Raw genomic sequence first — 27,950 nt, 5'->3', positions numbered from 1 at the left:
GTTTAACTGTTGATACTTTCCAGTATATTGGTGCTTTCATTACGTGTTATAAACCTCCTAATTTATACTCCCACGAGTCAGGCTTGGTTTCAGTCTTAAAGCTTTGGACTGTGGCTGGTGCTAGGAGCACCATGAATGTCTACTCCCACAAAGTCCATTACAAGACTTCAGCTTGTATATTTGTTCTGTATTATGTATGATATTAAGGCTAAAAGCACATATTTATTGTTCCAGCAGAGTACAGATCTGATTTTTTTGGCTAGGATAAATCCTCTAGTAATAATCCTCTTTTTATGCTTGGTGGAATGAGAAGGTGAATTGCCCGTGAGTCTGCTTTGCATTACATCTTTCGTGCAATCTCACCATGCCTTTTACTGTACATCCCTTTGGCAAAACCCCACCAAAAATGCTTATAGAAGATTTGTACAGGTGGGCAGAGTGCTGGTGTAGAAACAAGGGAGAAAACAACTGAGAAGTATTTAAAATAGTGGTTATGAGGAGAGAGGGGCTGAGTCGGGTGTTTGGAGTTGCACAGCTGATGGTCCTTTCACTGCCAGCAATGCAGAGGGAGAAGGAGGAAGCAGAGATGTGCAGGAGAAAACAACTTTCTTAGCGAATTGGATTATTCCTCTTTGCTCTAAGGCACGATTATTTTTACATCTCTGTTACAAAAGTCATTCTGTTTTAAGACTGAAACTGGAAACAGTGAGATGACTGCAGTTACTACCAACCAAAACAGAATATGAACAAAATAATTGCGTTATATTAAAGTTCAGTTATATAAAATTCCAGATTCTCTCAAATCCACCAGAGATGTTGCTGCTCATTGCAAACAGGAGGTATTTAAATGCTTCTGGAAAGGATGGGAGGGTAAAATCCTCTGACAGGCAGTTCCTCATGGCTCAGCATCACAGGGGGCTGTGGTCACACTGGGCACTTGGTGTTGTTTTCTTCGCCTTGCAGCCAGGATCCTGGAACCTGCTAACAGGAGGAAGGTTAATCTGTGACCTTCCCCACCCTTCCTCTTGCCCTGCTGCCTCTAAAAGCCTGTTTTGTTGTAAGAGAAATCAGAAATCCGAGCAGAAGACAAATAGTGTTTGTTTTCTTTTGGCTGTTAAAACTAAGTAATATTTTCTTCTTTGGGGAGAGGGATGGCTGTGTTTGTGACTCCATGTGGTGACTCTTTCCTGGATCCTGGGAAGCTGAGGAGGGGAGTGACTCTGCAAGCAATTAATAGTTTTTGCCTTGTTTCTGCATTGTTTTCTGTTGCATGTCCCAGGTGGGAGCCCTATTGTAAATCACTCCTGGGACCAACCAAGAGCTGCCACCCCAACTTAGCTGATGCAATAGTTATTAATGATAAACTGCAAAAGCTCTTTATTGGGTAATTTTTCTAGACAAAAGGCTAACAGGCTCTTCCATTGGGGCCAGAAAGGTGTAAAGCTGTTTGGCTTGAAAGATCTGCAGGAGATCACTGTTTCCATCTCCTGTGCCTGTAATGGAGTTTCTTCTTGCCACTCTAAAAGGCATTATAGTACAGCCTGTGTATGGAAAGCCAAATTTGTTATTCTCTTTCCAGAAAAGTGAGTCTCCCTCTTGCAAAGCTGTAAGGACTCAGAGAAAATATTGCTCTTCCTCTCAGCCCTGCATGAGATGGAGCACAAGCCCCTGTGATGTCCCCACAGCATCCCTGCTCTTAAGTCTCTGTCTCAGAGCAAGTCTCCAGGCATGGTGGATCCTCCTGAGCTTTATGTTCCTGTCCTTCTCTAACCCCCCAGGTCAGTGTGTGCTGGAGAGAGCAGATCCACACCCAGGGATGGGTGTTTGAGTAAGTGATGCTGAATTGGGGCCCTGACTGTCCTCTCTTGAGGTGTGTGCAGCTCTGCTGTGCAGCAAAGTCAAGCAGGTAAAATAGTTTGGATAAAAGTGAATGAGGAGTTTAGGAGAATATCCTGTAATCATCAGCATCCATTGGCATTATGCTTCATCACCATGTGCTGGGAGAGTCTCTGGCCTGAGGAAAGCTTTGCTGTAATGTTAAAGTGAAAGGTTGTGAGGATCAGCCTGAGGTGCAGAACTTGTGCCTGGTGTACACCGTGGCTTGGCATTTCTGTGTGCCAAAGCTGATTGGGAAAGTTGAGCTTTCAGGGAGGTTGGGATGGGCTGAGCAGACACAGAGGATAGTATGGGCTCTTGTGAGGGATGGCTTTCCTTTGAAGGTGATGCTGAAATGACTAGTTGGTCAGGTAAAGGAAAATAACTTCTTTTTCTCCTTGTGATGTGAGTGTATTAAGGTGATGTTCTTACATATTCTTTCCAGGGAGGCCTTGTTGGCACATCTGTTTGCTCATGGGTAGGAGGGTGTTTCTGTTCTTGTGGAGTTTGCCTTCTGGTTCTTTTTTTTTTTTTTTTTTAATTGAGCATGTTTGGCTGGTTTGCTGCTCAATAGGTGTTTATAGGAATCTTAAACATGTTTACAGCTGAGTGAAGAGAAACAAGCAGCCTGCTGTGAGCTGAAGGATGGGCACACTCTCCTCACGTGGAATGTGGCCTGTTGTCATCCAAAACAAGTTTTAACAGGCAGGACACTGCCTCCCTGCCAGGAAACCCAGAGAGCTGGAGACAGTCTATTTGCTGCTGCTGCTGACAAGCACTAACCTCTCTGGAGTGGGCTCTCCACTAGGAATGTTTTCCTCATCTTTATGAGCTGCTACACAGCACACTTTGCTCCTGCTAGAGATGGGGAAACTTTATTATTTAAAGAGGTGTTGGGGAGGGAGAAAACACAGAGGTCTGGAGAGCAAGTTCTGCATCCTGCCTTTACTGCTGTTATTCAGGGCAGGGAGAGGTCTTTGCTCAGGAAAAACCCTTGTCCCAAAACACTGCCACTTCCCAGAGCTGCTGCAGTGCTGTTTGGATGGAAGAAGTGGTGGGTCTGACAACTCCTCCTGCTCCCTCTGTTTTTCTCTTCTGTGCCCAGCAGTGCCTCATCTTGCCCCCTGTGCAGCAGGGTATGACTGAGGGAGTGAGGCTGGTGTCAGTGGGCTGTGTTTGCAGAAAAATCTTGTGTCAGCATAGTGAAAACCCAGCCCCATCCCTGTAGAAACTTGGAGGTGAGGTCATTCCCAGCCATTGCTATGCAGAATGTGTTTTTTTCTACTGCAAAGTCCATGGTATTTCAGGAGTCTATAAATCACTTGTACTGATTTCTTTTATTGCAGGTTTGTGCTCAGTGTCACACTGAGCCAGGCACAGGGAAGGTGTTCAGGATCAGGTTGGAATCCTGGGAGGTGCAGCTTGTAGGAACAAGGGGTTGGGGGCCCCTTTCTTAACCTGCCCTTCCCAGCTGCTTCGACCTACCCCCATTCCTCCACATTTGATTGTTGTGAGTAAATAGCCCTGGGAGTGTGTTATCTTCCTATCTTGGATTGTGGTGGTGGTTAGTGTCTGGTTTAGGGTTTCAGACTGCTGCTTTGCTAACTCAGGAGTGCACATTCCCAATCTCTGAAGTGGAAAATAGGAGGGTTCAGAAGATACCAATAAAGAAGTCCTTACAGCAAGACTTCCAACTCCCCCGTATGTAGATCTTCACTATCCCTTTGCTTTCCCAGAGCACTGGCTTCTTATTCCTTCGCCATGATAAGTTCAGACCTTCAGGCATCCAGGCCACTACAGAGCAGTGCAAATTACCCCAATATTGATGTGAATGGGCAGGTGAATGTGTTTGTGTGAGAAAAGTGTCTGCCAAAAGGTGAAGTTCGACATTTGATGTAATGTATCACCTTCCTCCTGTTGCCTGTGTGCACACACCCCTTGAGGAGCACACCTACACCTGCAGGTTCATTCCCATGCTCATGGCTGGCTCCTGCAATCCCTCACACACCATCTCTCCTGCCTGGGCATGCACGGTATCGCTCTCCTGAGCTCATTGCCCCCAGGATTCCTCACTGCACGTGGGGAGAAATGGGGCCAAGCGGTGTCTGAAGGGTGTATTTCCTCTCTCTGCAAGATGTTCGCCCAGGTATCCCCCTCAAAATACACCCTGCTGAAGGGAGTGTCTGTCATGAAGCCTGCATGTGGTGTTTGTGTGCTTAGAGGACACTGGTGAGGCAGCGCTATTCCCAAAACACACTGTGGGCCTGTAGCTGTGAATGTCTGAAGTGTGTATTTCCTCTCTGTGCTGTTAGCCCAGGTATCCCCCTCACAACATCCCTGGGGAAGGGAGTGTCTGTACCATGGAGCCTGGACATGGTGTTTGTGTGCTTAGGACATTTGTGAGGCCTTTGCTCACAGGGCAGCACCATTCCCAAGGCACATTGTGGGCCTGTGGCTGGGGGGAGAGGGATGTCTGAAGTGCGTATTTCCTCTGTGTGCAAGTTAATTCAGGTATCCTCTTGCTGAAGGGAGTGTCTGTACCATGGAGCCTGGATGTGGTGTTTGTGTGCTTAGGACAATGGTGAGGCAGCACAATTCCCAAAGCACATAGTGGGCCTATTGAAATATGTCTTTCCTCTCTGTGCTGTTAACCCAGGTATCTCTCTCAAAACACTCCCTCCTGAAGGGAGTGTCTGTGCCATGAAGTCTGGACATGGTGTTTGTGTGCTTAGAAGGACACTGGTGAGGCCTTTGCTCTCAGGGCAGCACCATTCCCAAAGCATACTGTGGGCCTGTAGCTGTGAGGGGAGGGATGTCTGAAGTGTGTATATCCTCTCTGCAAGTTAACCCAGGTATCCCCCTCAAAGCACCCCTCCTGAAGGGAATGTCTGTGCCATGGAGCCTGGACATTGTGTTTGTGTGCTTAGGACACTTGTGAGGCCTTTGCTCTCGGGGATCCGTGCCAGGCAGCCCCATTCCCAAAGCACACTGTGGGCCTGTAGCTGTGGGGAGAGGGATGTCTGAAGTGTGTATTTCCTCTCTGTGCAAGCTGTTAACCCAGGTATCCCCCTCAAAGCACCCCCTCTGTACCATGGAGCCTCCATGTGGTGTTTGTGTGCTTAGACATTGATGAGGCCTTTGCTCACAGAGCAGCCCCGTTCCCAAAGCACACTGTGGGCCTGTAGCTGTGGAGGGAGGGATGTGCCCTGCAGGTGATGCAGGGTTCCTGCCAGGGGTTCAGGGTGACCAGAGGTGCTGGGGCATCCTGCTCTGTGTGTGTAAGGGATCCAGCATCCCCAGCCCATGGTCACAGCCCAGACTGCTCCAACAGACTCCAGGGAGAGCCCAAGGTGTCACCGTTAGGTTGGATGTGACATAGACATGTGATCAGGGTGTAAGAAGAAAAAACGTTTTTATTCTGCATGTTCTCCAGCTTATATACTCTTAACAAAGTGTGATCTTCATTGGTGCAAAGCAATTAACATCAGTATAATTGGCAAAAGTTTTACAGAAATTTAATAAGGCAGGTATACGCATCTACTTGTGCACATAGCCTAGCTTACAAAAATTTTGATGTATCTTTTCTAATCTGCTTCCATGCCGATGGCCTTGTCTTCTTCCTTGCTATGGATACACTCGAAAATCAACAATTGTTATTTCTTCTATTAACTCAGCTTTGCTTGCAAGCCAGCTGTCAAACCCCTCCATACCAGGGTTACAGGAAGCAATGTGGATCACCCTGGAGCTTGGTTGGGTATTACAGGGACCTGTTGAAGGTCTCCATGGTGAGAGAAGGACGGTGAATCTTGTTTCTCGATCAGAAGGCTGGATTTATTGATATATGATATATAATACATTATGACTATGCAAAAAAGAATAAAGAGAGAAGTTTGCAGAGCTGCTGCTGAGCTAAGAATAGAAAGAAAGAATTCTATAACAAAGTTGTGTCCAGGGACTCTGTCCCTAGCTTGCACTTGTGATTGGCCCTTAATTATAAACATGGGAACATGAACCAATCACCAATCAAAATAGGTGCATCCTATTGCATTCCACAGCAGCTGATAACAATTGTTTACATTCTCTTCTGAGGCCTCTGCCTTCCAGAAGACGCAGAAATCTGAAAGAAAGGATTTCTGTGAAAAAATGTCTGCGACAGCTGGGAGGTTCATTAGTGCAGCAGGTGAAGCCCAGATCTCAGGTGGCTGTGCCATGCTTGTCCTGGGCCAGAACATCCCTGCCCTGCTGCTGGAAAAGGTGCTGCAGGTAGGGTATGAGCCTGGTGCTTTTTTACCACTTGACTTCCAGTCAGGTGGGTGTTTGTTTTCTTGGAACTTGGCCTGCAGTTTGTCTGGCCTCAGCAGATCCCCAAATAATTTGCCAAGATTACATACCACCTTTATAAATAAACTCTTGTGTCATCTCTTCATGTACTCATGTTAACTATGACAGATTTATGTAGTGGTGTGCCAGAACAGCAGGTTTTCCTGCACACACCTTCCTGTCATGAGTGGGACTGGATTAGAATGGCTTGGATCCCACAGGGGTGCCCTCCTGTGCATCTTCCCCCACACCACAGGGGCAGGGCTGAGGAATGATGGCAGAGGACTGATGCTGTCTTCTGGAGATGTTTCTGTGTGCTGCAGTAACAGAGAGGCTCTGCCTTCTCCTGCAGGGCCAGGCAGATGTGAGGGAAGATGGACATCATCTTTCACCTGCTGGTTTGAAATTACTGACATCTGCAGGATGGAGAAAGGCAGGATGCTGTCCTGAGGACAGAGACTGCCTTGTAGGTTCTGGCACTTGGGAATGGAGTAATTATGGGGTTGTTCCTTCTAGCCTCAGGAATTTATATATTTTGTTCAGTTTCCCTTTCCTGTTTGTTCTTGCTCTGCACTGATATTGCCTCTTACAGTCACTTCCCAATTCCACTGCTTTTATTTTTTGACTTTCAGTAATAGCTGAGAAAGACTTTCCAGAAAAGGAAATAAGCTGGCTGATTTACATATGGTGTGAGATTTCAGAAGGAGCCATGTGCCTTGGGTGGAAACAGTTGTGAATCTGGGCCTTGGAGACTCACCCTTTTCATGATGTTAGAAATTCACAGCCTGTGTGTGTCATGAGCCAAGCCAGAGCACACTGGGATCTTGACCAGAGCTGCTCTGTGTTTCTGTTTTCCTGAGAAGACTTTCCCATGCCAAAGTGCAAAGGCTTTTGATCTTCCTGATCTGGAGGGAGTTCCTGATGCTTTGAGATGCTTTGATGGTCTGGGATTGTGCTGACATTAGGCTCTCCTAAGACATCACAGGAAAATAATTTGTGTTGCCATAATAAATAATTTAAATCAGCTACACAGAATAATAATATTCAAGCAGTTCGGTCTTTAGGATGTTGAATCATTTCAGACAATTCAAAGATTTTGGGTGGACTTAAGTCCTCTTGAAGCATCAGTGCCCCTCAAAAGATCACTAATACTGATTTTATAACTTCCTAAGGCTTAGTTATTTCAGCATTCTCTATTTCCCATTTGAGTTGTCCTGGGGGCTTTTTGAGGGGGAAAAGAGGTCAATGTGGTTTTTTTTCCCCCAACTTCTGAAAGATGGGGATTAAGCTGTCACAGATTACTTTACAGTGTAGGTCTGATACCTTTATGTGGCAAAATTGTCCTGTCTGGGGCTATTTTTCCTTTTCCACGTCACTGTCTTCCGTCAGAGATACAAATGGCAAGTCTCAGGCCTTTGCATCATCCACGGGGCCTTCCCTTCTTACTCCAGTGACCTCGATGTTAATTTCTGACAGTTCAAATATTCTTTGTTTGTTTATTTTTATCAGTTGGAAATTGACAGCCAGTGCTAGTCAGTAATGTAAAAACACTGAACACAGATCAAAAGCTTGACTGTAACAGGCATGTGTCACCTTTTTGACTGTCTTTTCCTCATGTGTTCCGAGTTGTGAGCATTAGGAACTAGTAGCCATACATGGCAGCCTGTGTTTCACTGAAATAGGTGAATTCACGCTCACTAAACAGTAGTTTATTGTCACATACTGTTGTATTCCATTCACCAGTAAAAGTATTTTAATGTCATTGCCTGTGATGGCTACATTATTGCCTAGTAGAGCTCTCTTGGAGTGGGGATAATCTACATTTATAATTATATGTATTTTTTTCCTGCCATTCTTAGTAAATCTTTTTACCTCTCCTTGAAGAGGCTCTTTATTTATTTCCATGTCATTAATGTGGGCTTGGCCCATACATTTGGTGTTGGCAACTCCCAACATCTTTCTCAGAGTTGCCACTCATTTCAGCCTAGTTGAGATGTCTGCAGCCCTTCTTGTAAATACTTCACTTCCTAAATTAGTTTTATTTATCTTTCATAATGCAATTTTCTGTAAAATTGCAGGAGTCATGTCTGGGTGTTATTAACCCCATCTGAGCTGCAAAACAAAATTTATAATGGGCTGAGAAGATCCTGTCCAGACCACCCTGTGCTAACAGCCTCCACTGCAGCAGCTCACTCTGCAGTAGCTGCCACAGTCCATGTTTTGTTGTAAGCAGCCCAGTTGGGAGTGTTTTGTGTGTTTTCCATCAAAAATGCAAAATAAACAATCTGCCAAACCCAAGTTTTTCCATCAAACCTGACTGAACTATAATTTCCAGTGGTGTACCTTGGTAATAATTGTCTGCTTTACATGAGGAGTAAATAGCAATTGCAAAATGAGGCTTCTCTCATGTCTTGAAAACATCAATGCCTGCTTGTGTCAGAGTGAATTCTGTGACCAACAGTTCTGCCCCACAGCCTGTACTCTCACAGCAATGGGAGGGAGTAGTTAGCTGCATCTACTTGGAAATTCAAAGTAACATCCAAGCCAAGGGGCTAAGAACAAAGGCATTATTAAGTTCTTTCTCAGCTTGTGTGTTGCTTCTTTTTCTTGTTAGGGGAACAACAACAACAACAACAACAAAAAGGCAGTGAGAAGGTTTGTTTTTTAAATCTAGAGTGGAGAAAGGGTGAAGCTTGAACCTCTGTGGGATTCCTGTTGTGCCAGCACAGTGGCCAGAAGGAGGCTGAGCCTCATCTCCCTGGGAGCACCTCTGCTGAGTGTGGGGAGCTGAACATTTGCAGGGAAAAGCATCACAAAGGACCACATTCCCCCTCCCTGTTCCCCAGAATATTAAAAGCACCATCTCATCCAGGAAATCCCAGGCATGAGCTGAGGAGAAGGCTGGAGCCTAAAGCACCTGAGAGGAGGTGGAGGGCAGCCCAGGGGGCAGCAGAATGCTGTGAACCCCAGGAAACGGGCAGGATGTGCAGGTGTGATCCCCAGGAAAGGGGCAGGATGTGCAGGTGTGATCCCCAGGAAAGGGGCAGGATGTGCAGGTGTGATCCCCAGGAAAGGGGAGGATGTGCAGGTGGGATCCCCAGGAAAGGGGCAGGATGTGCAGGTGGGATCCCCAGGAAAGGGGCAGGATGTGCAGGTGTGCTCCCAGGAAAGGGGAGGATGTGCAGGTGGGATCCCCAGGAAAGGGGAGGATGTGCAGGTGGGATCCCCAGGAAAGGGGCAGGATGTGCAGGTGGGATCCCCAGGAAAGGGGAAAGGGGCAGAAATGTATAGGTGTGATCCCCAGGAAAGTGGCAGGATGTGCAGGTGTGATCCCCAGGAAAGGGGCAGGATGTGCAGGTGTGATCCCCAGGAAAGGGGCAGGATGTGCAGGTGGGATCCCCAGGAAAGGGGCAGGATGTGCAGGTGGGATCCCCAGGAAAGGGGCAGGATGTGCAGGTGGGATCCCCAGGAAAGGGGCAGGATGTGCAGGTGTGATCCCCAGGAAAGGGGCAGGATGTGCAGGTGGGATCCCCAGGAAAGGGGCAGGATGTGCAGGTGTGATCCTCAGGAAAGGGGAGGATGTGCAGGTGGGATCCCCAGGAAAGGGGCAGGATGTGCAGGTGGGATCCCCAAGAAAGGGGCAGAAATGTATAGGTGGGATCCTCAGGAAAGGGGAGGATGTGCAGGTGTGATCCCAGGAAAGGGCAGGATGTGCAGGTGGGATCCTCAGGAAAGGGGCAGGATGTGCAGGTGTGAACCCCAGGAAAGGGGAGGATGTGCAGGTGGGATCCTCAGGAAAGGGGAGGATGTGCAGGTGTGATCCCAGGAAAGGGGAGGATGTGCAGGTGGGATCCCCAGGAAAGGGGCAGGATGTGCAGGTGGGATCCCCAGGAAAGGGGCAGGATGTGCAGGTGGGATCCCCAGGAAAGGGGCAGGATTTGCAGGTGTGCTCCCAGGAAAGGGGCCCTTCACCCCCTCCCCAACCTCTTCCTTCTCTCAGAGTGGATCATCTTTCATGGCACAGGTATCCCAGCTTCCCAAACAGCCATCCTTGGCCCTATAATTGCCTCATGCTGTGAACCCTTGCTGCCTTCTGTTCTGGGCCCTATAACCACAGGGACTGTGGCTGCTTTCCCACAACTCCCTCAGCTTCCAGGGTGTTCAGAACAGAGGTGTCCCACAGCAGCAAGTTTGTGCCCACTTTTTTGTGGGAAGGCAGATAGGGATACAAAGGAAAAATGAGAGATGCCATCAGCCACATGGTAGCAATGTAAATATCCACATGGAACTAAATTCATTTGGATTCTAGAAAGATTTTCAGCACTAAACACAGTCTGAATGGTGGATTGTGGAAAAAGGTTTTGCTAAGTTGGTGCTTGGTTTGTCTCCACGTGCTGGCTGGACCAGCAGCTATAAGCACCTGAACCCCCAGAAGTGATTTGGTGTGCACCATCATTCTCCTCTGCCCTCTCAGGCAGGGGCAAAACCCTCTTTATACAGGTGTTTAATTAATCAGGACCTCAGCAGTCCTGGGTTTGTGGGATGAGGAGCATAGCAGAGCTTGTTTCATCACCTTTTTTTGCCCATGTGCCTTGGTTGCTCTGTCCCTGTCACCAATTCCCAGGTCCATTCCTGATCCTGCTCTTTTTCAGCTGCTTCCTCAGCCAGGAAGAACTTTGTAAGTTGCATGAGTTGAAGGACACTTGTACTGCTTCGTGTTTTGCTATGTTGGGAGAGCTTATTTATCCTTGAAAAGATCTATTCTAATTCTGTCTCTGCTGTTTTGGTTCCTTTTTCTTCAGGGAATTGCACACACTTTGTGGTACCAGGGTTTGACAGAATTTAACCTTGGTAATGGGTGTTTTCCTTTTCCATGGAATTACTGGCTGATGATCTGTATTTACTTGTTCACCTTGCTCACCTGCTCCAGTAGTGGAGCTAAGATTGTCAGCACTGAGCCTGAATTTAATTTGCTTTTTCTGCCAGTGCCTTTCATCCATTGGCAGCTTCTCTCTTGCTGGCCTGGCATCATAAATGCCCCCACCTTTCTTGTTCCTTTCCCTTCTCCCTGATCCCTCATCCCTGCTGCTACTCTGGAGAAGCGCTGATGTTGCTAGCACATCTCTGCACTTCTGATTCCTCCCAACATACCACCCTTCCTTGCAGGTCTCTCAAGGCTTTTCCAGGCACGTTTGGGGGTAGGGAAGAGGGTCCTTGATGTGTGCTGGGGGGGCAGGGGAAGGTGCACTCCCTCTTTGAACCCCTGCTGTAGCCTGCCTCAGTCTGGCCAGTATTATTTCAGTTTGTCTGAACTGTCTGATCGCTGTCTGCATTCCATCAGCCCCAGCCATGTGGCCGATTTCCTTTGCTTTGCAAATTGTAATTGCTCTGCCAATTAACTCTGGGTCTTCCAGTACACTTTCTTAAGTGCTTTTTCCCAAAACTCCATGCTTCCCAAAAGGCATGACTAGTTGGAGTTTTTTTCCTATTTTTTTTTTTGTTTGTTTGTTTTCGTTTTTTCTTTTTTGGTTGTTGTTTTTTGGCTTTTTTTGTTTTGCTTTTGTTGTTTTGTTTTTGGTGGGGTTTTTTGTTTTTTTTTTTGTTTATTTTTAAAATGTTCTTTGTAAGTTTTGTTTTCACCTTTTTCTTATAACTCTTCGTTTGCATTTGATACACAACACAGGCAGATCGAGGAGGGAAAGAAGCATTTTAGCAAGTTTGGCAGCTCATGCAGAAGTAGAGGAAGAAAGAAAACAGGAAGGTAAAATCAGCAGAAGAGGAAGCATTTAAAAGTACAGATGACAGGAATTATTTAGCAAAAGTAAGGGGTGGCCAAAAATGGGACATAGTAAGATGAGTGTCAGAACAGAGTGATCACAAAATGCCAGTGGCCCCTAAAATATTGTAATGTTTATGGAACTGAAGGCTACATTAGAAGGAAATACTTGGGGTTTCAGTGGAGCAGAGATCAAAAAGAGAGATGTAGAAAGAAGAGGGCACAGAATAAACCACTATTTTAGGTTTAAAAGAGGTGGAGAAAAAATACCTGGATAAAACTTACAGAAGCTTGTGGGAATCACAAGCTACTCTACCAGGATGGGTAAGAATGTATTTGGTGTCATAAGGGTGTTTGGTGCCTTGAAAATCAGTAACATGATGGCTTTTTGCTGTGGTTAGTTTCTGTGTAGGGCATTGTGCTCAGTGCTGCAGATGCTGCTCTTGACTGCCAGAGTGTGGTTACCTGGTTTGTCCTGGGTGTCATAGAAATGCTCAGCACTTTGTCAGCTTTTTCTTCAGAAAAAGATTTGCTAATATAGTCAGGATTTTTTTATGTACCCCTCCTTATTTGCAAAGGATGTAAAGTCCCTTTTCCTCCAAGTACAGCGAAAATTGAATAAGAGATGCTTGGTTTGCACATAGGCTATGGTTCATGGTCAGGTAGCATTTAATCCAGAAACTCTCTGAATTTGCTGAGGTTCATGCTACCTCTGCTCCTTTCATAATCCTCAGGGCCCCCTTCCTGTCTTGCCATGCCTTTTGGGGCTTTTCCTCTTACACAGAGGGATAGGGGCTGTTTGCTGGAACCAGTGCAAGTTTGCATCTGGACACGGGGAAATTCTCCCTGCTCACCTCCCACCCCAAGCACCGATTCACACAGCAGGGTCTGCAGCATTGCAGACTCAGCAGGGAAGGCATCCCATCCCTGGGTGGGGATTCTGTGGCAGGCAGCATGCTGGAGAAGGGACCATTATGGGAAGGAGCCAGACCAGGCTCTCCTGTGAGCAGTGTTGATGCTTGTTCAGTGTGACACACTGGCATCCAGTGTGCACCACCTCCAGGGCTGTCCCAAAGTGTGTAAAACTCATGGGATCCTGTTGCAGGTTTGCAGCCTCAATTATTCCTCTGGGCAGAACAAGAGTCCCCTGGGAGCTGCAGTTTGTCCTTGCTCCATCTGTCTCTCAGCCATGGGGAGGGATTTGCCTCAGCCCACAGCAGTGTGGCACACCCTGCCCTCACCTCAGTGCTGCCCAGCTCTCCACAGCTGAGCTGCTGCTGCCTGGGTGGAGAGCCAGAGGCTAAAATTAGCAGGGAACTCTTCTCTTGCCAAGTGCTGTGTCTGACCCAGCTGGGCCTGGCGGGGTAGAGAGGAAAACACTCTTAAATCTCTCCACACAGAGGGCCCTGCCTGCCTGCTGCCTTCTGGGAGGGCTCCCTGCAAGGGATGCCTTGCCCCAGGGATGCTGGAGCAGTTGGGAGAGCAGGGTAATGCCAGGACAGTCCTGGGACATGGTAGGAAATCCTGATTCTCAGAACTGTGTTCCTTCTGGTTCTCCTTTGGAATGCCTTATAAACAGCTGGGGAGGCCAGCTCTTGCTCCTGGGCACTTTCAGGGCTTCAGGCGTATCCTCGCTTGTGGAAAGGTTTTCTGGGCAAATGAGGGGTTTGGCTGCCCTAAGAAAATTAGTGTCTGTTCACCACTGCCAGCCTGCCAGAACAAGCTGCTAGAGATTTCACTGCCCACCCTAAATGAGAGCTTGTTTGTTCTCTATTACAGGGTGGCCTGGTGGTTACAGCACATATTTGGGTGAACAGGGACCTAGGCCAGTCTTGTCTCTGCTGCTGAGCAGCCAAGGCTTTGGAACAAGCTGCTTTGACCTCCCGTGCCTCAATTAGGCTCTATGTCAAAGGTGTCAGTGACAATTGTTATTTATTCTTCCAAAATACTTAATGTTCATGAATGAAAAAGCATTCTCTGGGCTCCAAATGTGTTCACTGCAAGGGGAGAGCCTCTTCTTTCATTATTTTGCAGGGCTCAGCCTGCCCTGCTGGTTTGGCTTCCCCAGGCATGCTGCCACTCTGCCTTTTGTGAACCACCTCTGCCATTGTGTGTAAAGCAGGGGCAGGAACTTGTCTGGGCCCCCAGAATACAGATCTCATCTCTGACCTTTCCCATTGATTGCACTTGCCTGAACTGCACAGCCTGGGGCAAAAAAAGGGGTGGAAAAATGCAGCTGAGCTGAGGACTTGGTCATTAAACCCTTTTCCTTTAATGCCTTTAATTCCTTTTTCCAAGGCCATTGGGTAGAGCTGTCTGCAGTGGGTGCCAGGGCAGCACAATGGCAAAGTGTGACCATTGCAGGCAGAACTACCAAGGAGAACAATCTGAGGGACACCATGGGTGTGGTGGAGCAAAATGAGCACCTCTTGACAGCCTAAAAAAAGCCTAAAAAAGATCAGAGTAATGTTGAGGTTTGCATTGGAATTTGGGTTTTATCTGCAATGGGTAATGGACACTGCTTCTGGGGAAAGCTGGACCAGATGCAGAAAAAAGAAAAGAAAGGAGGAAGGCATGTTCACAGTTTGTCTGGTGGCTAATCCTGCTGAAAGGGATGTGAAATTCCCCTTTTCCTGCAAATAGCAGAGAAATGGGAGCAGCTGGGATAGCTGCACTAGCTGTCTTCTGCATTTGACCAGCCAACTTGGAAAGTGGCCTCTCTGTATCTGGAATTGTACAGATGATGTGTGCCAGCCCTCTGCCAGGTCTCCATCACTTTAGGTGGACAGGGAAGAGAGAGAGCTCCAGGATGGAGTGGATGTGGAATGACAGGGTCCCTCCTTGCTCTTGTCTCAGCTCTAGGCACAGGTGCCTTCCTCCTCTGTGGTTTCATGCTGGTGAAGTAAAGGAAACAAAATTGTCAAATGGATCTCTGGCTTCACTTTCCTTTTCCCTGCTGGAGGTGGAGTGGGCACTGTCTGTGTAGAGGACATCAAGGTATTTTTAGCATGGGTGACGAAAGGCAGAGTATAAAATACATGGGCAAATATGCAAGAGGACCTGCTCAGGGCTACTGTTTCTGCTGGAAAGGATTTATTTGCCTGAAACCCAGCAAGGTGAAGAAAGCACCACTTCCTTTCACCACAGGCTGGGTAAAAGGCAGCTGTGTCTTGCTCTTCCCCCTCACACAAATCTGGCAAGTCCTAGCAGAGAATTTTTCTTGGTGCTGGCAGCTCCTGGCTCTGTGTGCTGGCAGTGGGAGTGCAGGAGGGCTGGGCATGGAGCAGTCCTGTGGGGCAGTGATGGAAAAGTGGCTTTTTCCTGCACTTGCTGGTTACAGTGAGAGTGACCTCCTTGCCCTTTGTGATCATCATTTACTGAGAAGTGGGCGAAGTGCTTTTTCCATATTCCCTTCCCATTGCTGAACTGTTTTGATGCTGACTGCTGGCAGAAATACAAATTTCTAAGCAGATAACCACTGGAAATGGCCTGGCTTTGCTGTCTGAGGCTGTCCAGGAGGAGCCTGTGTTCCAGCTCTGGGCTCCCTGTCTGTGCCAGTCAGGCTGTGAGCATTGCCCAAGGCCCTACAGAGTTGCTGGGAAGATGCTGGGTGGCATCAAGTGCTTTAGGCAGTGTGCAGTGGGCTCCCCCTCTGCCCTGGAGAAGGCATTGGGAAGGGACTGGTGCTTCCCTGAAGCTGGAACAGCATGCATTGCCAGCACTTGGGCAGATGAAGGAGGGCTGGATATGACTTGGAGGGTGGCCCCGTGTCCCTGTGCTAAATTCAGCTCTGCAGCCAGTTTGTTTAAAATCCACCACTGCAAAATTTTGCTGCCTCCTCTCTGGAGAGCTGGGCATTTACAAGGTCTGCAGAGATCTCTGCTCGAAGTTAAGCTGCTAAAATTCACAGAGATGCCTTTCTTGGGTTCAGCAGGTCTCAAGACTCTTTACAATTCTTGTCTCAGACCCTGGAACTGGAGTGATTCAAGTGGGTGAGCTGCTCTCTTTCCCTATATCCCCTGGTGTTAGATTGGGGTGTATTTCTCTTATTGTTGAGTGGAATTAAAAGGCAGATTAAGGCTTTAGTCACTGGAAAGCTTTTTTGGGAGAGTGGAGCTTCATACATTGCTTGGCTGAGGGTAGAAGCCCCCAGAAGGACAGCTCAGGTGTTTGACACTGGGCTGGTCCTCAAATCAGGCAGGGCTTGATGGGGGGGATATCCCAGAGCAAGCATATACAAGTTTAAAAATAAAAAAGAATGAAAAGAAAAGAGAGAATGAGAGAAAGTGGTGATAGCAGGGAGTAAAGCATTTGAGCCACCATTGTGCTTGTAGCAAGCACTCAGGACAACCCTTGTCCAGCCCTGGCCACCTTGGCAGGCCAAGGCAGAGGCATGAGGCTTTAGTGATTTTTCTCATGAATGTGGTAGATCCATTTGTGCAGTTGGAGGCACATAAGTTATCATTTTTCTTTAATGCTGTCAGATTTTACCAGCAATGTCTGTTGTGAGTGCTTGGGATTTGTGATTTCACTATATGGTTTAAATGAAACCATGTACCTTTCTTTGCAATTCTTTGTCAATAATCCAGATTTTAAAAATTACTATTATTATTTCAAGTAGATGTGATGGTACTGTCTGGATCTATAGCTTTGTAAAGAAATAAGCATAATTTTGTTCTCTGCAGGTGTGTGCATGCTGCTGTCTCCCATGTAAAACTGTCCCAAGGAACCATTTGTGGGCACCTCACAGTACCTCAAGTTCTAAAGGCATGTACTACATGTAGAGGGTCTCTGTGTGATCTAAGCTCTACAAAATCAGCCCAGAGTCCAGAAACTCAGAAACCAGCAATTGAATCTCCCAAGAAAACAAAGGCCTAACCTAATTTTGCATTGTGAGCCAAGTAGCCTCATGATAGCACATTTTAAGTGTCCTATGCTCCAAAGGCACCTGTGTTCCTTCTGTTTGCTGAGCATATCTAATCAAACCTGTTTGTTCCAGGTTAAGAACTATTATTTCCCATCAGAAGAATTGCAGCACCTGTACTTCACATTGTGTTGTTTGGGAATTTGATGCTGAGCTCTGCTTCTAGGGCAATTTTACATGCACTTCATTATTACCCAAGGTGGCCTGTGTGGAGCTGAGCTGATCTGTAATGAACATCCAGTTGCAGTTCCCCCCCCTCTGCTCTGAACCAGAGGAGTGAAGTGGAGATGAGGTGAGGGTTTTGGCAGCTAAGCACTGTGCTGCTGCTCTTAAAACAGCTTGCTGACAGTGCTTGGTGAATTGTTTTGTAGACCAAAGGGACATCTTCAACTCCAGCTTTACTACTCTGCATAAAAGCCTTGCAGGCTGCAGTGGTTTCCTTTGTGTGGAGCCAGGGTGTGGGAGGCATCATTACACCCTGCCCTGATGTTTTAACATTACAGTTAATGTTGAGATACAGCCTGGGATTCATGGGATCAGTCTCAGATGCACTCTGAAAATATAATGAGTGATACAGGCTATCTTCTGCAGTTGGTATCCATCAGAGGAGAAAGTGCTTTCAGGCACTTTCTCTTCAGTGCTGCTCCTTGCTGACACAGGGTCTCTCTTGTTGCCTTCCCTCGTGTGTGGTGGTAGCCAGGGATCCTCTCTGTGTGGGATATTTATGCAGTGAAGGCACCACAGGTGAGAGGCTTCAGGAAACAGTCTGTGTCTATTCCATGCTGCTGCCTCCCATGTAAAACTGTCCCAAGGAACCATTTGTAGGCACATCTCAAGTGTGTGCTGCAATTCCTGTACCAGCTCCCTGCCCAGGGGAAGTCAGCAGCACCTGGATAACCCCAGCCTGTGCCTCAATGATTGCAGCACCTCCTCACTCCTTTATGTTGTTGCACCAGTTTTCCCCTCCTCCCTCCTTCCACACCCAAAGCCCCGCACCGCTCTGCTCCTCCCTGCAAAACATCTCTCCTCCTGCCAGAAGGCATCCCTTCATCTCTGGGGCTGTCCACCCACCTCATCTCCCAGCTCCATGTTCCTCCCTGTGCTCTCTGGGTGTTTGGATGTGCTCCCCACACGTTCACTCCTCTTCACACATACCTGTCCACCCCAGCATGCAAGTGCCTGCTTGTTGCTGACCTCGCCTACTTAGTGCTGCCTCACTGTGTTCCCCTGAATGTTTTAATGGCCATGAAAGCCTTGCTATCCCCTGGGACTGCACAGCTTGCAGTATGTTACAGTCCTTTTACCTTCTGGGATCCTTTAAGGCAAAAAACCCCCAACTTTGATGTATTCTAGAGGTCAGATCCTGAAATAAATAAGACATGACATGGCCATTGCAAGTTTCCTTTCTAGGGTTGCAGGCATGCATTTACATTTCAAATTCTTCCACTAACCCACAGCATTTCCTCACCTGGAGGGGTGGCACTGTGTGTAACAGAAGGGTTACCATGTACAGAGCTCACAGCTGGGAGCCTCTGGATCAGAATCAAGGAGCAAACAAATAATGCAAATATCATTGTGAGAGGCTACAACAGACCTCCCAGCCACAAACTGGGGACACCAACTCCCACTGACAAATTATTCTTTGAGGAATTAAGGGAACACTTCCAGGTCAACTGCCCTGGTCCTTTTGGGGAACTTCAACCTGCCAGAAGTTAACTGGGGGCATCACACAGGTGGTACAACCAGAAGATCCAGAAAAAGTGGATGACAGCTTTATGGAACACGTCCTAGGGGAGCCACCTCAGAAGGATGCCCTCCTTGATCTGCTGCTTGTCTACAGAGAGGGTCTGGTTGCTGAAGTGGAGATTGGTGGCCGTCTTGGTCACAATGCCCACAAAGTGATAAAGTTTAAAATTTCTGTTGATAGGAGGAAAAGTGCCAGCAAAACCTCAAAACCTTTGCCTGGGGATCTGGCAATGCTGGAGGAATAAACTATTAAACAGGAAGGATTTCTGAACTCAAAGGTGGCTCTAAGGACCTAATTAAAGCAAGGCTGTGTGGGATTTGAGATGGTCAAACCAATACATCCTTCATCTGCATAACTGGATCTCTCATAGTTACTGGAGTTGTTTGGGAAGGCCACAGTGAAACTGGACACTTTACACCTGAAACTGAAAAATACAAGGAAACCTCTTTCAAATATGGTCACATAAGCACTGTTCAGGAGGAAAGGTGACCCAGGAGTCACTCACTGGTGTGTGACTTGTAAAAAATTGGCTGTGCAACAAAGCTGTCTGCCTTGCTTGCTGCAGCTCATCAAAACATAAATAGAGTGAGGCCACGGGCTGGATCTGAGCCCACGGAAGCCAGTGGTGGGGCTCCCACTGGGCTGCAGCCAACATGGTCCAGAGCAGCTCTGTTTAAAAATGGAAGAGAACATAAACAGGCATGACTGAGCTCTGACATGCCCTTGAATGCAGATACATCTCTGTCTGGAGCAGGGCAGCTGGCTCTGTGTGCCTCAGTGCTCAGGGATTCCATGAGGTCTCAGAAGGACCATGGGGAAGGAACAACAGAGGTGGCTGAGGCAGAAGAGCTTTTCTTGTGACAGGATTTACTTGTGTAAGATACCTGTGTCTTTATTGTTTTCCCCTGTGAAGAGAGACAACTTCACACTGGTCCTACAGCAGAATTCAAAGTGGCTTTAGAGATGAAATCAGTCTCTTGCTTTTCCTCAGCACTGTAACATTTAATGGGAGTTACACCATGAACCTGTAAAGCATTGTTTGTAAAACAGTCAATTGTGTGTGTGCTGCCTACTCTCAGCATAGTTAATCCAGTGTTGCAGGAGCCAGTGATGCAAGTGGTGTGGCTGGTGTTTTTTTAAGGGTTGGATAATTTTATGACTAACAGTAACACTTGCAACTATGCCTGGTAAGAGAAGAGTAATTACAATTTGTGCTGCAGGGCATCCACTGACTGTTTCTGTAGGTCATGAGCACATTTTTTTTTCCTTCTCTGTAAGGTAATACAGCTGAAGGTACTTTTGAAGGTTGTTTTCTTCTGCCTTTTCAACATGAGATGTTGGCTGCTGGTCAAAGGTGGATTATCTGATGGGATGAACCAATGGCCTGATCTTCTAATTACTAAATTCCTACGTAAGGCTTTTATTTCCTGCACAGTGAGGTACTGTGCATATGCTGTGACTTTTCAGAGAGCCCTTTTCTTTTGTAAGATGGAGTTAAGCCCCAGCTCTGGTCCCTAATTGAAACCAGGAGCATTCAGTAAGTTTGGACCATGTCTGCCTGCCGAGTAGCCCTAGGCAGGCCTCTGTGGTTTCTGTTCCATGCACAGGAACTGTATCTCTGGCAAAGGGTCTTAAAGCTGAGTGAAGAAATTGCAATAGATAAACTACCATATTTATTTCACTTTGTTTGTTTGCTTGTGCACCTTCCAGGAGTAGATCAAAATCTCCTGGCATGTGCTTGATATTGTTTAGCCATTGTATGGGCACTGCTTTTTCTTTTTTATTTCCCTCCTGATCTGGCTAAGGCAGGCCTTTAGACAATCCAGGCATGTTGTGAATGCTTGTAAGAAGTGAGTTAAAAACTGGCCCTCTCTGAGTAAACCAGAACATGGTTTGAAAATATGTTGGGGTTGATTCTTCCAGGGTGGTTCAATCACTCAGAAAACTGGAAGAAGATTACTTTAATTACTAAAATGAGTGGTTAAAAGGATCCTTTTAATGTTGCTGGTTGTGGCAGCTTGGTTTTGCTCTGTTCTTTCCACTCCTGTAGCTGTACAGCTCGTACAAACTGTGTACAGCTGTGCACACAAATAAGCAGCTGGGCAGTTTTGACCATTGGGCAAAATCCCTGGTGGGTGATGTTTTTGTTTTTAAAGAGCAAAAAATAACCTGGCTTGGTTCTCCAGCTTGCAGTTTGCAGCACCATTGGTTGGAAAACATCCTTTTGATATAAAAGCAGAGTGAACTGGAGCAAACTGCTAAAAAGAGAGAAAATACAGGATACTGAGATGCTGTCCTCTTTGACTGTAATTGCATTTTGGCATCTCATGGATCCTACTTAAAGTCTGCACACTGAGTTGCTGAACAAATGTGCTCCCTTGTGGCTCCTGCTTTGCTTGTGGTATTGAGGCAGCCAGGATTTCACTAAGCCAGGGGTTTATTCTTCTGTCTCAGGTTCACAGGTACCACAGCCTCCCCACATCCTGCTCCCATACATCTGTTAGAGGTCAGTGTCAGACTGGGGAGGGGAAAGGACTTGCTTTGCTGTGAGAAATGTGACCCTGCAGTGTGAGGAGCTCTCAGAAGCACTGTAAGGAGCACTGCTGTCCCCCAGGCATTTGTGACAGGTCAGGGTCAGCAGAGCCATTGGGTGTCCATCACCCAGCCCCATCTGAAGCTCTGGGAGCTTTCTGTAATGGTTTCATTGGTGCTTTTCTCATGTCTGAGATGGGGCAGTCCTGGGTGGAAAGAACAGCTTATAATTTTTTTTTTTTTGTATGATAGTTACTCTTTTTTCTCCTCATCCTTGCTTTTTTTCCTTAGATTTATCCCGGGGTGAGGGATGAGTCACAAAATGTAATGGGCTTTTGTAAGGAGCCCCAGGCAGGGAAGGAGCAGGGAGTGGTGGCCGATTCCTGGGAGCAGCCTGTGGCCAGCAGGTGAAGTGCAATGCTGCTGGAGCCACCCATGTTCTCCACTCCAGGTGCCTGCAGGAGCCTGGGCCAGCTGAGGAGAACATTTTGGCTCAGTGACCAGCCTGCTTTGACACAAACCTGTCCTGGAGTCAATCCTGGAGCTTGACAAGGCAGCCCCACAATCCCTGCAGATGCCTGCTCCTTGCCTTGGGAGCAGGTGGATTGCTTCCAGCCAAAGAGGAGATGAAAGGGAGAGGAGGGACCAGCTATCATTTATTAATGCTGTTGAGTTGTGTTTCTTTCCAGTGCTGTAACACTGGGGCAGGGCTTGCAGGCAGCTGATGAAAGAGGAGACAGAGCTCCCCAGGAAACATGAGAGGGCTTTCAGGAGGGCCACTGGGAGATGGGAAGGTCTGTGTGCTCCCCCAAAATAGTCAGAGGCTCTAAAGAGTCTAAGAGGGCAAGGGAGTGCCCTTGAGGGGGAAAAGAAAATAAATAAAAAGCATAGAGAGGCCAGCTGAGAAGGGGTGGAAGAAACTGTACAGTCATCTTGTTATTGCAGGGTTGGTAGACAAAAATACAGGTTTTTTTTCTCTTCTGTGATATTTCCTGTTTGCAAAAAAATTTTAAGTTAGTGTTAAGCTTGAGGTGTATTTCCTCTCTTTTGAGCTAGTGCTGGGTGAGAGCTTGCCTGTCCAGAGAGCCCACTACTTTGCTAGCATGAGTGAGCTCAGGTTTTGTGAAAAAAACCCATAAGACTTCCTGGGGTTAGATAGAGGGATAGGTTTTAGAAATATGTGAAAAATTTCTATAGAGTCTGATGGAAAATTATGCCTGCTCTGGTTTTTTGTAACTCTTCACAGTCTGTAGCAGGGATGAAGTTGCTAATTAAACTCTTCTTTTATTTGAGATAACCCAAAATAGTTAGAAATGTTCATAAAAGATGCCTCTCCACAAGGGCTGCTCACAGCAACTGAATGCTTTAGGGACCAGATTTCACCAAAGTTCTGGGACATGCTGTGTGTCTCTGGTTTTGTGACAGTCATGCTTTTGATCATATGCAGAGATGAATAAAAAATGTTGCTCTGACATTTCCAAATTATGCAGTTAGAAGCATTTGAAGTTAAACCCAGTGAGGCTTACTTTGCCAGCTTCTGAGATACAGAGATCAGATTTTTTTTTAAACTAGAAAGCGAGTTTTTTTTCTTATTTCTAATGAGGATCAGAGTGCCCAGAGGCCTGATTTTTCCAACAGAAGCAGTAGCATTTTTGTAACAAATCTGTGTGAGCCTGAGTGCACAGACCCTGTGAATCAGACTCTCCATGCTGATATTTTTTGGTGTTTTAGAAAGTGAAATAATTGACCCTCACAGTACTTCTGTGGATCAAGTTTATGTTACTCTCACCATCAAATGTTGACTGAAAAACAGTCAAGGAGAGCCTGTTGGCATTCAGGACATGCTGGAATTTACTCCTCACAAGCCTTGTCCTGATCTTTCATCAGTGCTGCTGTTAAGGTTACTCAATTTTCAAACACCAGCACAGCTGCTTTTCAAGAAGGGTGAAAGCCCCATCTCTGCAGTGCTGTCTGAACCGGTGCTGAACAAGCACCTCATATTTCAGTCAGTGTTGTGCAAAGGTGTGACAGAACTCACTTCAGCAGCCCAGATCCTTAAAAGCAGGTGAAACCTCAGTGTGTGATGTCTGTTTGTGAGTGTCACTCTTGATGTTGGCTAAAAAGAGTGAGTGAGGAGGGTGTGGGAGAGCACATTGGCCATCCTGAAGTGGTGCTGTCTTCATTTTGTGCTCTGCACCACCAGGTCTTGGCTAGAGCCAGGGCAGCACAGAAAGGAACCTGGTGGAGATGAGCAATTTTGGTTTGCTGCCAGTTTACCTGTTAGCATATTCCACCAGAGCAGGACTTAATTGGATGGATAAGCTGCTGGACAATAGACTGCTGAAATTCCCATTGCTTTATTTTGGCATCAAAAGGAGGAGAGCGTGTCTAACAGTGGCACTTATGTGTGTTATGAAATATAATAGACAAAGCCCTAAAATCCTGCAGCAAACAGGATTTATTTTCTTCTCCATGTTTTATACATCCTATGAAATTCTGATGTGGTAACCTGGATATTATTCTGTGGTTGCTTTATTTGAATGAAAAAAAAGTTCTTATCTCATTAATATAGTAGGGATATGAATAATAAACTTAGGTTGCAAAACCCTATTCCTTCTGGCATTCAATCTCTTCTTTTTTGTCCCTCCATTCTTATTTCCCAGGATCACAAATGTTTTTGATCACAGACGTGAAACTTGGTGTGAAGAAGGTTCATCTCTAATGGAGAGCAGAGAGTGAGAGAGGAAACCTCACAGTGTTCTTGCACACTCTGAAGTAGTTAATTGTATTGCCATTTTAGGCTAGGCTCTAAATAGGCACATGTGTGGCTTGGCTCAAATTCCAGTACTTTCCCTTGGGACTTCTGCTTCCAAGGTACTTAAAGACGGGTTTTTCAAAAGTAATGAAGTTGTAAACTTCTGGGCTTGAGAGTTATCAGTGCATTAGGTCTGTCTTAAAACTACTTCACAAATTATTTTTGTGAAGTCCTGTGTGGTGAGCAGTCTGGAGTAAACTTGGAGCAAGGCAAGTTACAGTTCAGGACTTCATGAGAGAAGACTTGACTGTGTTCAGGGAATTGCTTCAGAGGATCCCTTTGGAGGAAAGGAAAGGGAAAAGGAGAAAAGGAAAGGAAAAAGGGAAAGGGGAAAAGAAAAAGGAGAAAAGGAAAACAAGAAGAAAGGACTTTGGGATTCTGGTACAAGCTGCTTTAGGTGACAGTGATGCTGCTGTGAGCAGGGGCTCAGACCAGATGATTTCCAGAGGTGCTGCCCAACCTCAGCAATTCTGTGCTTTGGTATTAGCATGCATTAAAAATATATTAAAGGAGTACTGAGGAATGAACTACCTTAGGCTGTTTTGGAGCCCAGGAAGTCACAGACACACAGAGTCCTCATCTCCATCCCAGGAGACAGTGCACTGGGAACTTGTCCTATAAAACAGTGGTTAGCACATAAATGCACTGTAATGTTTCAGAGCACCAAATCTGAGGTCTGATGCTCTCCCAGCAATGTAGAACCTGGAGCTTTGTGAGTGATTGGGGTCAGAGGAACATAAAAGACAGACAGTAAACAGGTTTTGGCAAAATACAGGTGAGAGGGCAGATGCTCTCTCTGGCCTTCAGTTTTGGCAGAACATGCTAGAATTTTGGGGTATTTTGATATATGTGATTGTGTAAGGCAGTGCACTCTGACCATTATGGAAAAAAACTCAAATTGAACAGAGTCAGTGGAGCTTGGTAGGAATCACACCAGGAGCCTGTGGAAAAGGTCAGTAAAACTTAGTAAAGAGACTGAGGAGAGTATTTGGATAAAATCTTGGGTCAGCATGTAAATAACCAATGTCAGATGGCATTTTCAGTGGACATTTATTCTGGAGCCAGTACAGGAATTACTTTGTGAGTTTCCTGTGCTGAATTACACAAGAGGAGCTTTAGACAGTTGTTAGGGTTTTGTTTGTCCTGAAGTTCATTAGCTGGATGAGTGCTGGGCAGTAGGAAGCCCTCTTCCTTAGCTTATGGAAATTTCCAGTGTGTTGGAAAGAAAATTATAATTTTGCAATCAGTCCTCGCAAGCCACCTTAAGCAGTTGGAAGGGCAATTTTATAAAATGCTCTGGTAGAAAGCTACAGCAAAGTTAAATATTCCACTGAAACAGGATAGCTGTGTGAGGCATGCTGGCCCAGCTCCAAGGCAACTAACCCAGCTGTCTCCTGCTGGGTGAAGGATCACCTCCTGGAAGCCCTCAGGAATGCCTGCTGGTGGCAGGGATTGCTGGTGGAAAACAGGGGCCCTGCAGCAGCGTTTGGCTGGCCCCTGCAGCCTGGGCTCCAGAAAGTTCAGCTGCAGCTCAGCTCATGAATGGCTCTCAGCTTGTTCTGCCTGGGGCAGAACTCAAACCAGAAACTTCCCAGTAAATAATTTTTCAGTTCCCTGCAAGTTCTGGAAGAGCAGTAGAAATGGTTCCCCTGATTTTATGAAATTTAGGTCTAGCATTTTACCACACAGGTTTTGTTAATACAGAAGGTAACACAGAAATGAGTTAAATTTATAATACAGCTTAAATGTTAAATATGTTAAATTTAACAAATGTAGCTTAATACAGCTTTAATACAGCTTAAATTTGTAATACAGCTTAAATGTCATTCACAAAGTGCAGTGATGCACAATGCACCATCATATTTCCACTGTTAAAGCATTTTAATTTGTGTTTCCAACTTCTAGCTGTAATAATAATAAAAATATTAATATATTTAAGATACATAATATATAAAATAAATATAAATATATAAATATTAATACTTTTCATTGTGATGAAAAATATATTCATATATTAAAATATTAATATATTTTTTCATCACAATGAAAAAAAACTCCAACAATCTCCAACAACTCAAACTCCCTATACAGAGAGAAAATGACAGGAGATATAGTAGTTAAGGGATATTTTTCCCCTAAAAACGTTGAATTCTTTCAACTTGGTCTTCAGAAAGGATCTGCACTTGGAATCAGCTAAAAATGAGAGATGCAATTTAAAAATTGCTGGCACTTCAGATAAGAAAGATCTTTATCAGTTTCAAAACCCCTCTCGGTGAGGGATGTGCCTATGGACCAGCTAAGAGCAGAATAGTTGCTTTGTTTCTTCTCTTTCTGCACTAAGTGCATGCATTATTATTGCACGTACTTTGCTAAAGCAAGCTGAATCTTCTCTATCAGCCATTTAAAACTCCTTTAAACTACTTGAATCCTAAACCTCCCTGGCTCTCAGCTGTGCTGTGCCTCACACAGGGGTCTTATTTGTCACTTCCTCTAATTGTATGTCTGCACATCTGCAAATGTGCTCGTGGTGAGCAGGTGACAGCAGCACACTGGAGTGTTTTTAGAGGAAAGTTCAAGGGTAGTGTTCCACACACAGCAAGGAGACAGAGCTGGGTGGGACAGAGCCACACTGGGCCAGGGGTGGGGGAGATGCTGAACTGAGCTGGGCCAGGTGTGGAGTTTGGAGGTGCTGGTGCCCCAGGGCCCCCTCAGCTTGGTCCTGGTCCCGCTGGACCAGAGGTGTGTCCTGACTCTGCCACCTGGAGCATCCCTCCTCCATCACCATCCCTTTCCAGGGGGTGATGCCATTGCCATCCCTCTCCAGGGGGTGATGCCCACTGTCATCCTTTCTCAAGTTTCTGTGGTTGAGATGACTCCTGAGGTGTTAGAAAGTCTCTTTTTTCCCCAGCCCCGTGACCACCGAAGAAGTCGAATTTTGTCGGTTCTGCTTTTCAAGGTTGTTTATTTTTTTCTTATCTAATACATTTCTTCTCCGACCTGCTGAGATCTGTCCAGCAGCTTGGGTTGTGGCACAGTGACTGCCGTTGGGGTGGTGTTAACTTTTTATACTACAAACTACGTGTACTTTATTTACAATAATTTTCCAATACCTATCACCTAAGTTAGCAGTCTGTCTCTACTCTAAACCAATCAAGCAGTGTCACCATCACAGCAGAAGATGGAGGACAAGAAGAAGGAGGAGGACAGGACACGCCCAGATTCCTCCATCTTGCTTCTTGAACCCCCATTCTAAATCCCCAAAATTCTACTTTTTCACCCTGTGACAAATTAACTATCATTCTACTCAAACTCTTGTGGCTTGTAAATCTTCACACAAAGTTGATAATTGTTTCCATGGGCTAAAATCAAAGGCACAGGTGTTTTTGACTCTGTGCCAGGGTCTTTGAGCCCCTTGCCAGGGTCTTGAATCATCCAGGTCAGCCAGAGGAATGTCCTGGGTTCTGACAGTCCCTCTCCAGCTGGATCCTTAAAATCCAGCTCCAGTGGATTTTAAGGATCCTAGGATGCCCAAAAAAACCCCAAAAACAAAAACAAACACAAAAGAAAAAAAACAAAAACAAAAAACTTTTAAGGCAAGAGTTACAGAGCAAACTAAAATGGCTCCTCTTGTGTGGCTTCTCTTAAGTCTTCTTGAGAAAGTTTTTAATTGGAAGACACCACATTAAAAAAAAATCCCAAGTGAGAGTGGAGTCTGTCCCAGTTTAGCAGGCTGAAAATATTCAGCAGTCTCAGTAAATCTTCTGCCAAACAGTGGGATTTAGGCATGAGTGTTTTAGCAAACTAGGTTGTGGTAAATACAAGCTCTTTCTTTTTGTCTTTGTGGAGGTATAGGTTGAATATCAGGGAAAAGTTTTTCACCCAGAGGTTGTTCAGGTACTTGAACAGCTCCCCAGGGCAGTGGTCACAGCTCCAAGCCTGACAGAGCTCAAGGAGCATTTGG

The 27,950-nt window shown here is 46.1% G+C and overlaps 1 protein-coding gene across 1 annotated transcript in view; it reads left to right on the top strand.

Annotated features, from left to right (window-relative positions):
* The first annotated feature begins 15,823 nt into the window (after positions 1-15,823).
* The window catches only part of B4GALNT3 (beta-1,4-N-acetyl-galactosaminyltransferase 3), a 43,735-nt gene continuing 31,608 nt past the window's right edge, over positions 15,824-27,950 (top strand). The window contains exon 1 of the mRNA XM_063153899.1: positions 15,824-15,959. Within this exon, the coding sequence (XP_063009969.1) occupies positions 15,884-15,959 (76 nt within the window). The 5' untranslated portion in view covers positions 15,824-15,883. The remainder of the gene's footprint in view (positions 15,960-27,950) is intronic.

The sequence above is a fragment of the Melospiza melodia genome, chromosome 4 (assembly GCF_035770615.1).
Source record: "Melospiza melodia melodia isolate bMelMel2 chromosome 4, bMelMel2.pri, whole genome shotgun sequence".
In the NCBI taxonomy this organism is placed as follows: Eukaryota; Metazoa; Chordata; class Aves; order Passeriformes; family Passerellidae; genus Melospiza; species Melospiza melodia.
The sequence above is the reverse complement of the archived record's forward strand: the minus strand, read 5'-3'. Positions and strand labels throughout refer to the sequence as shown.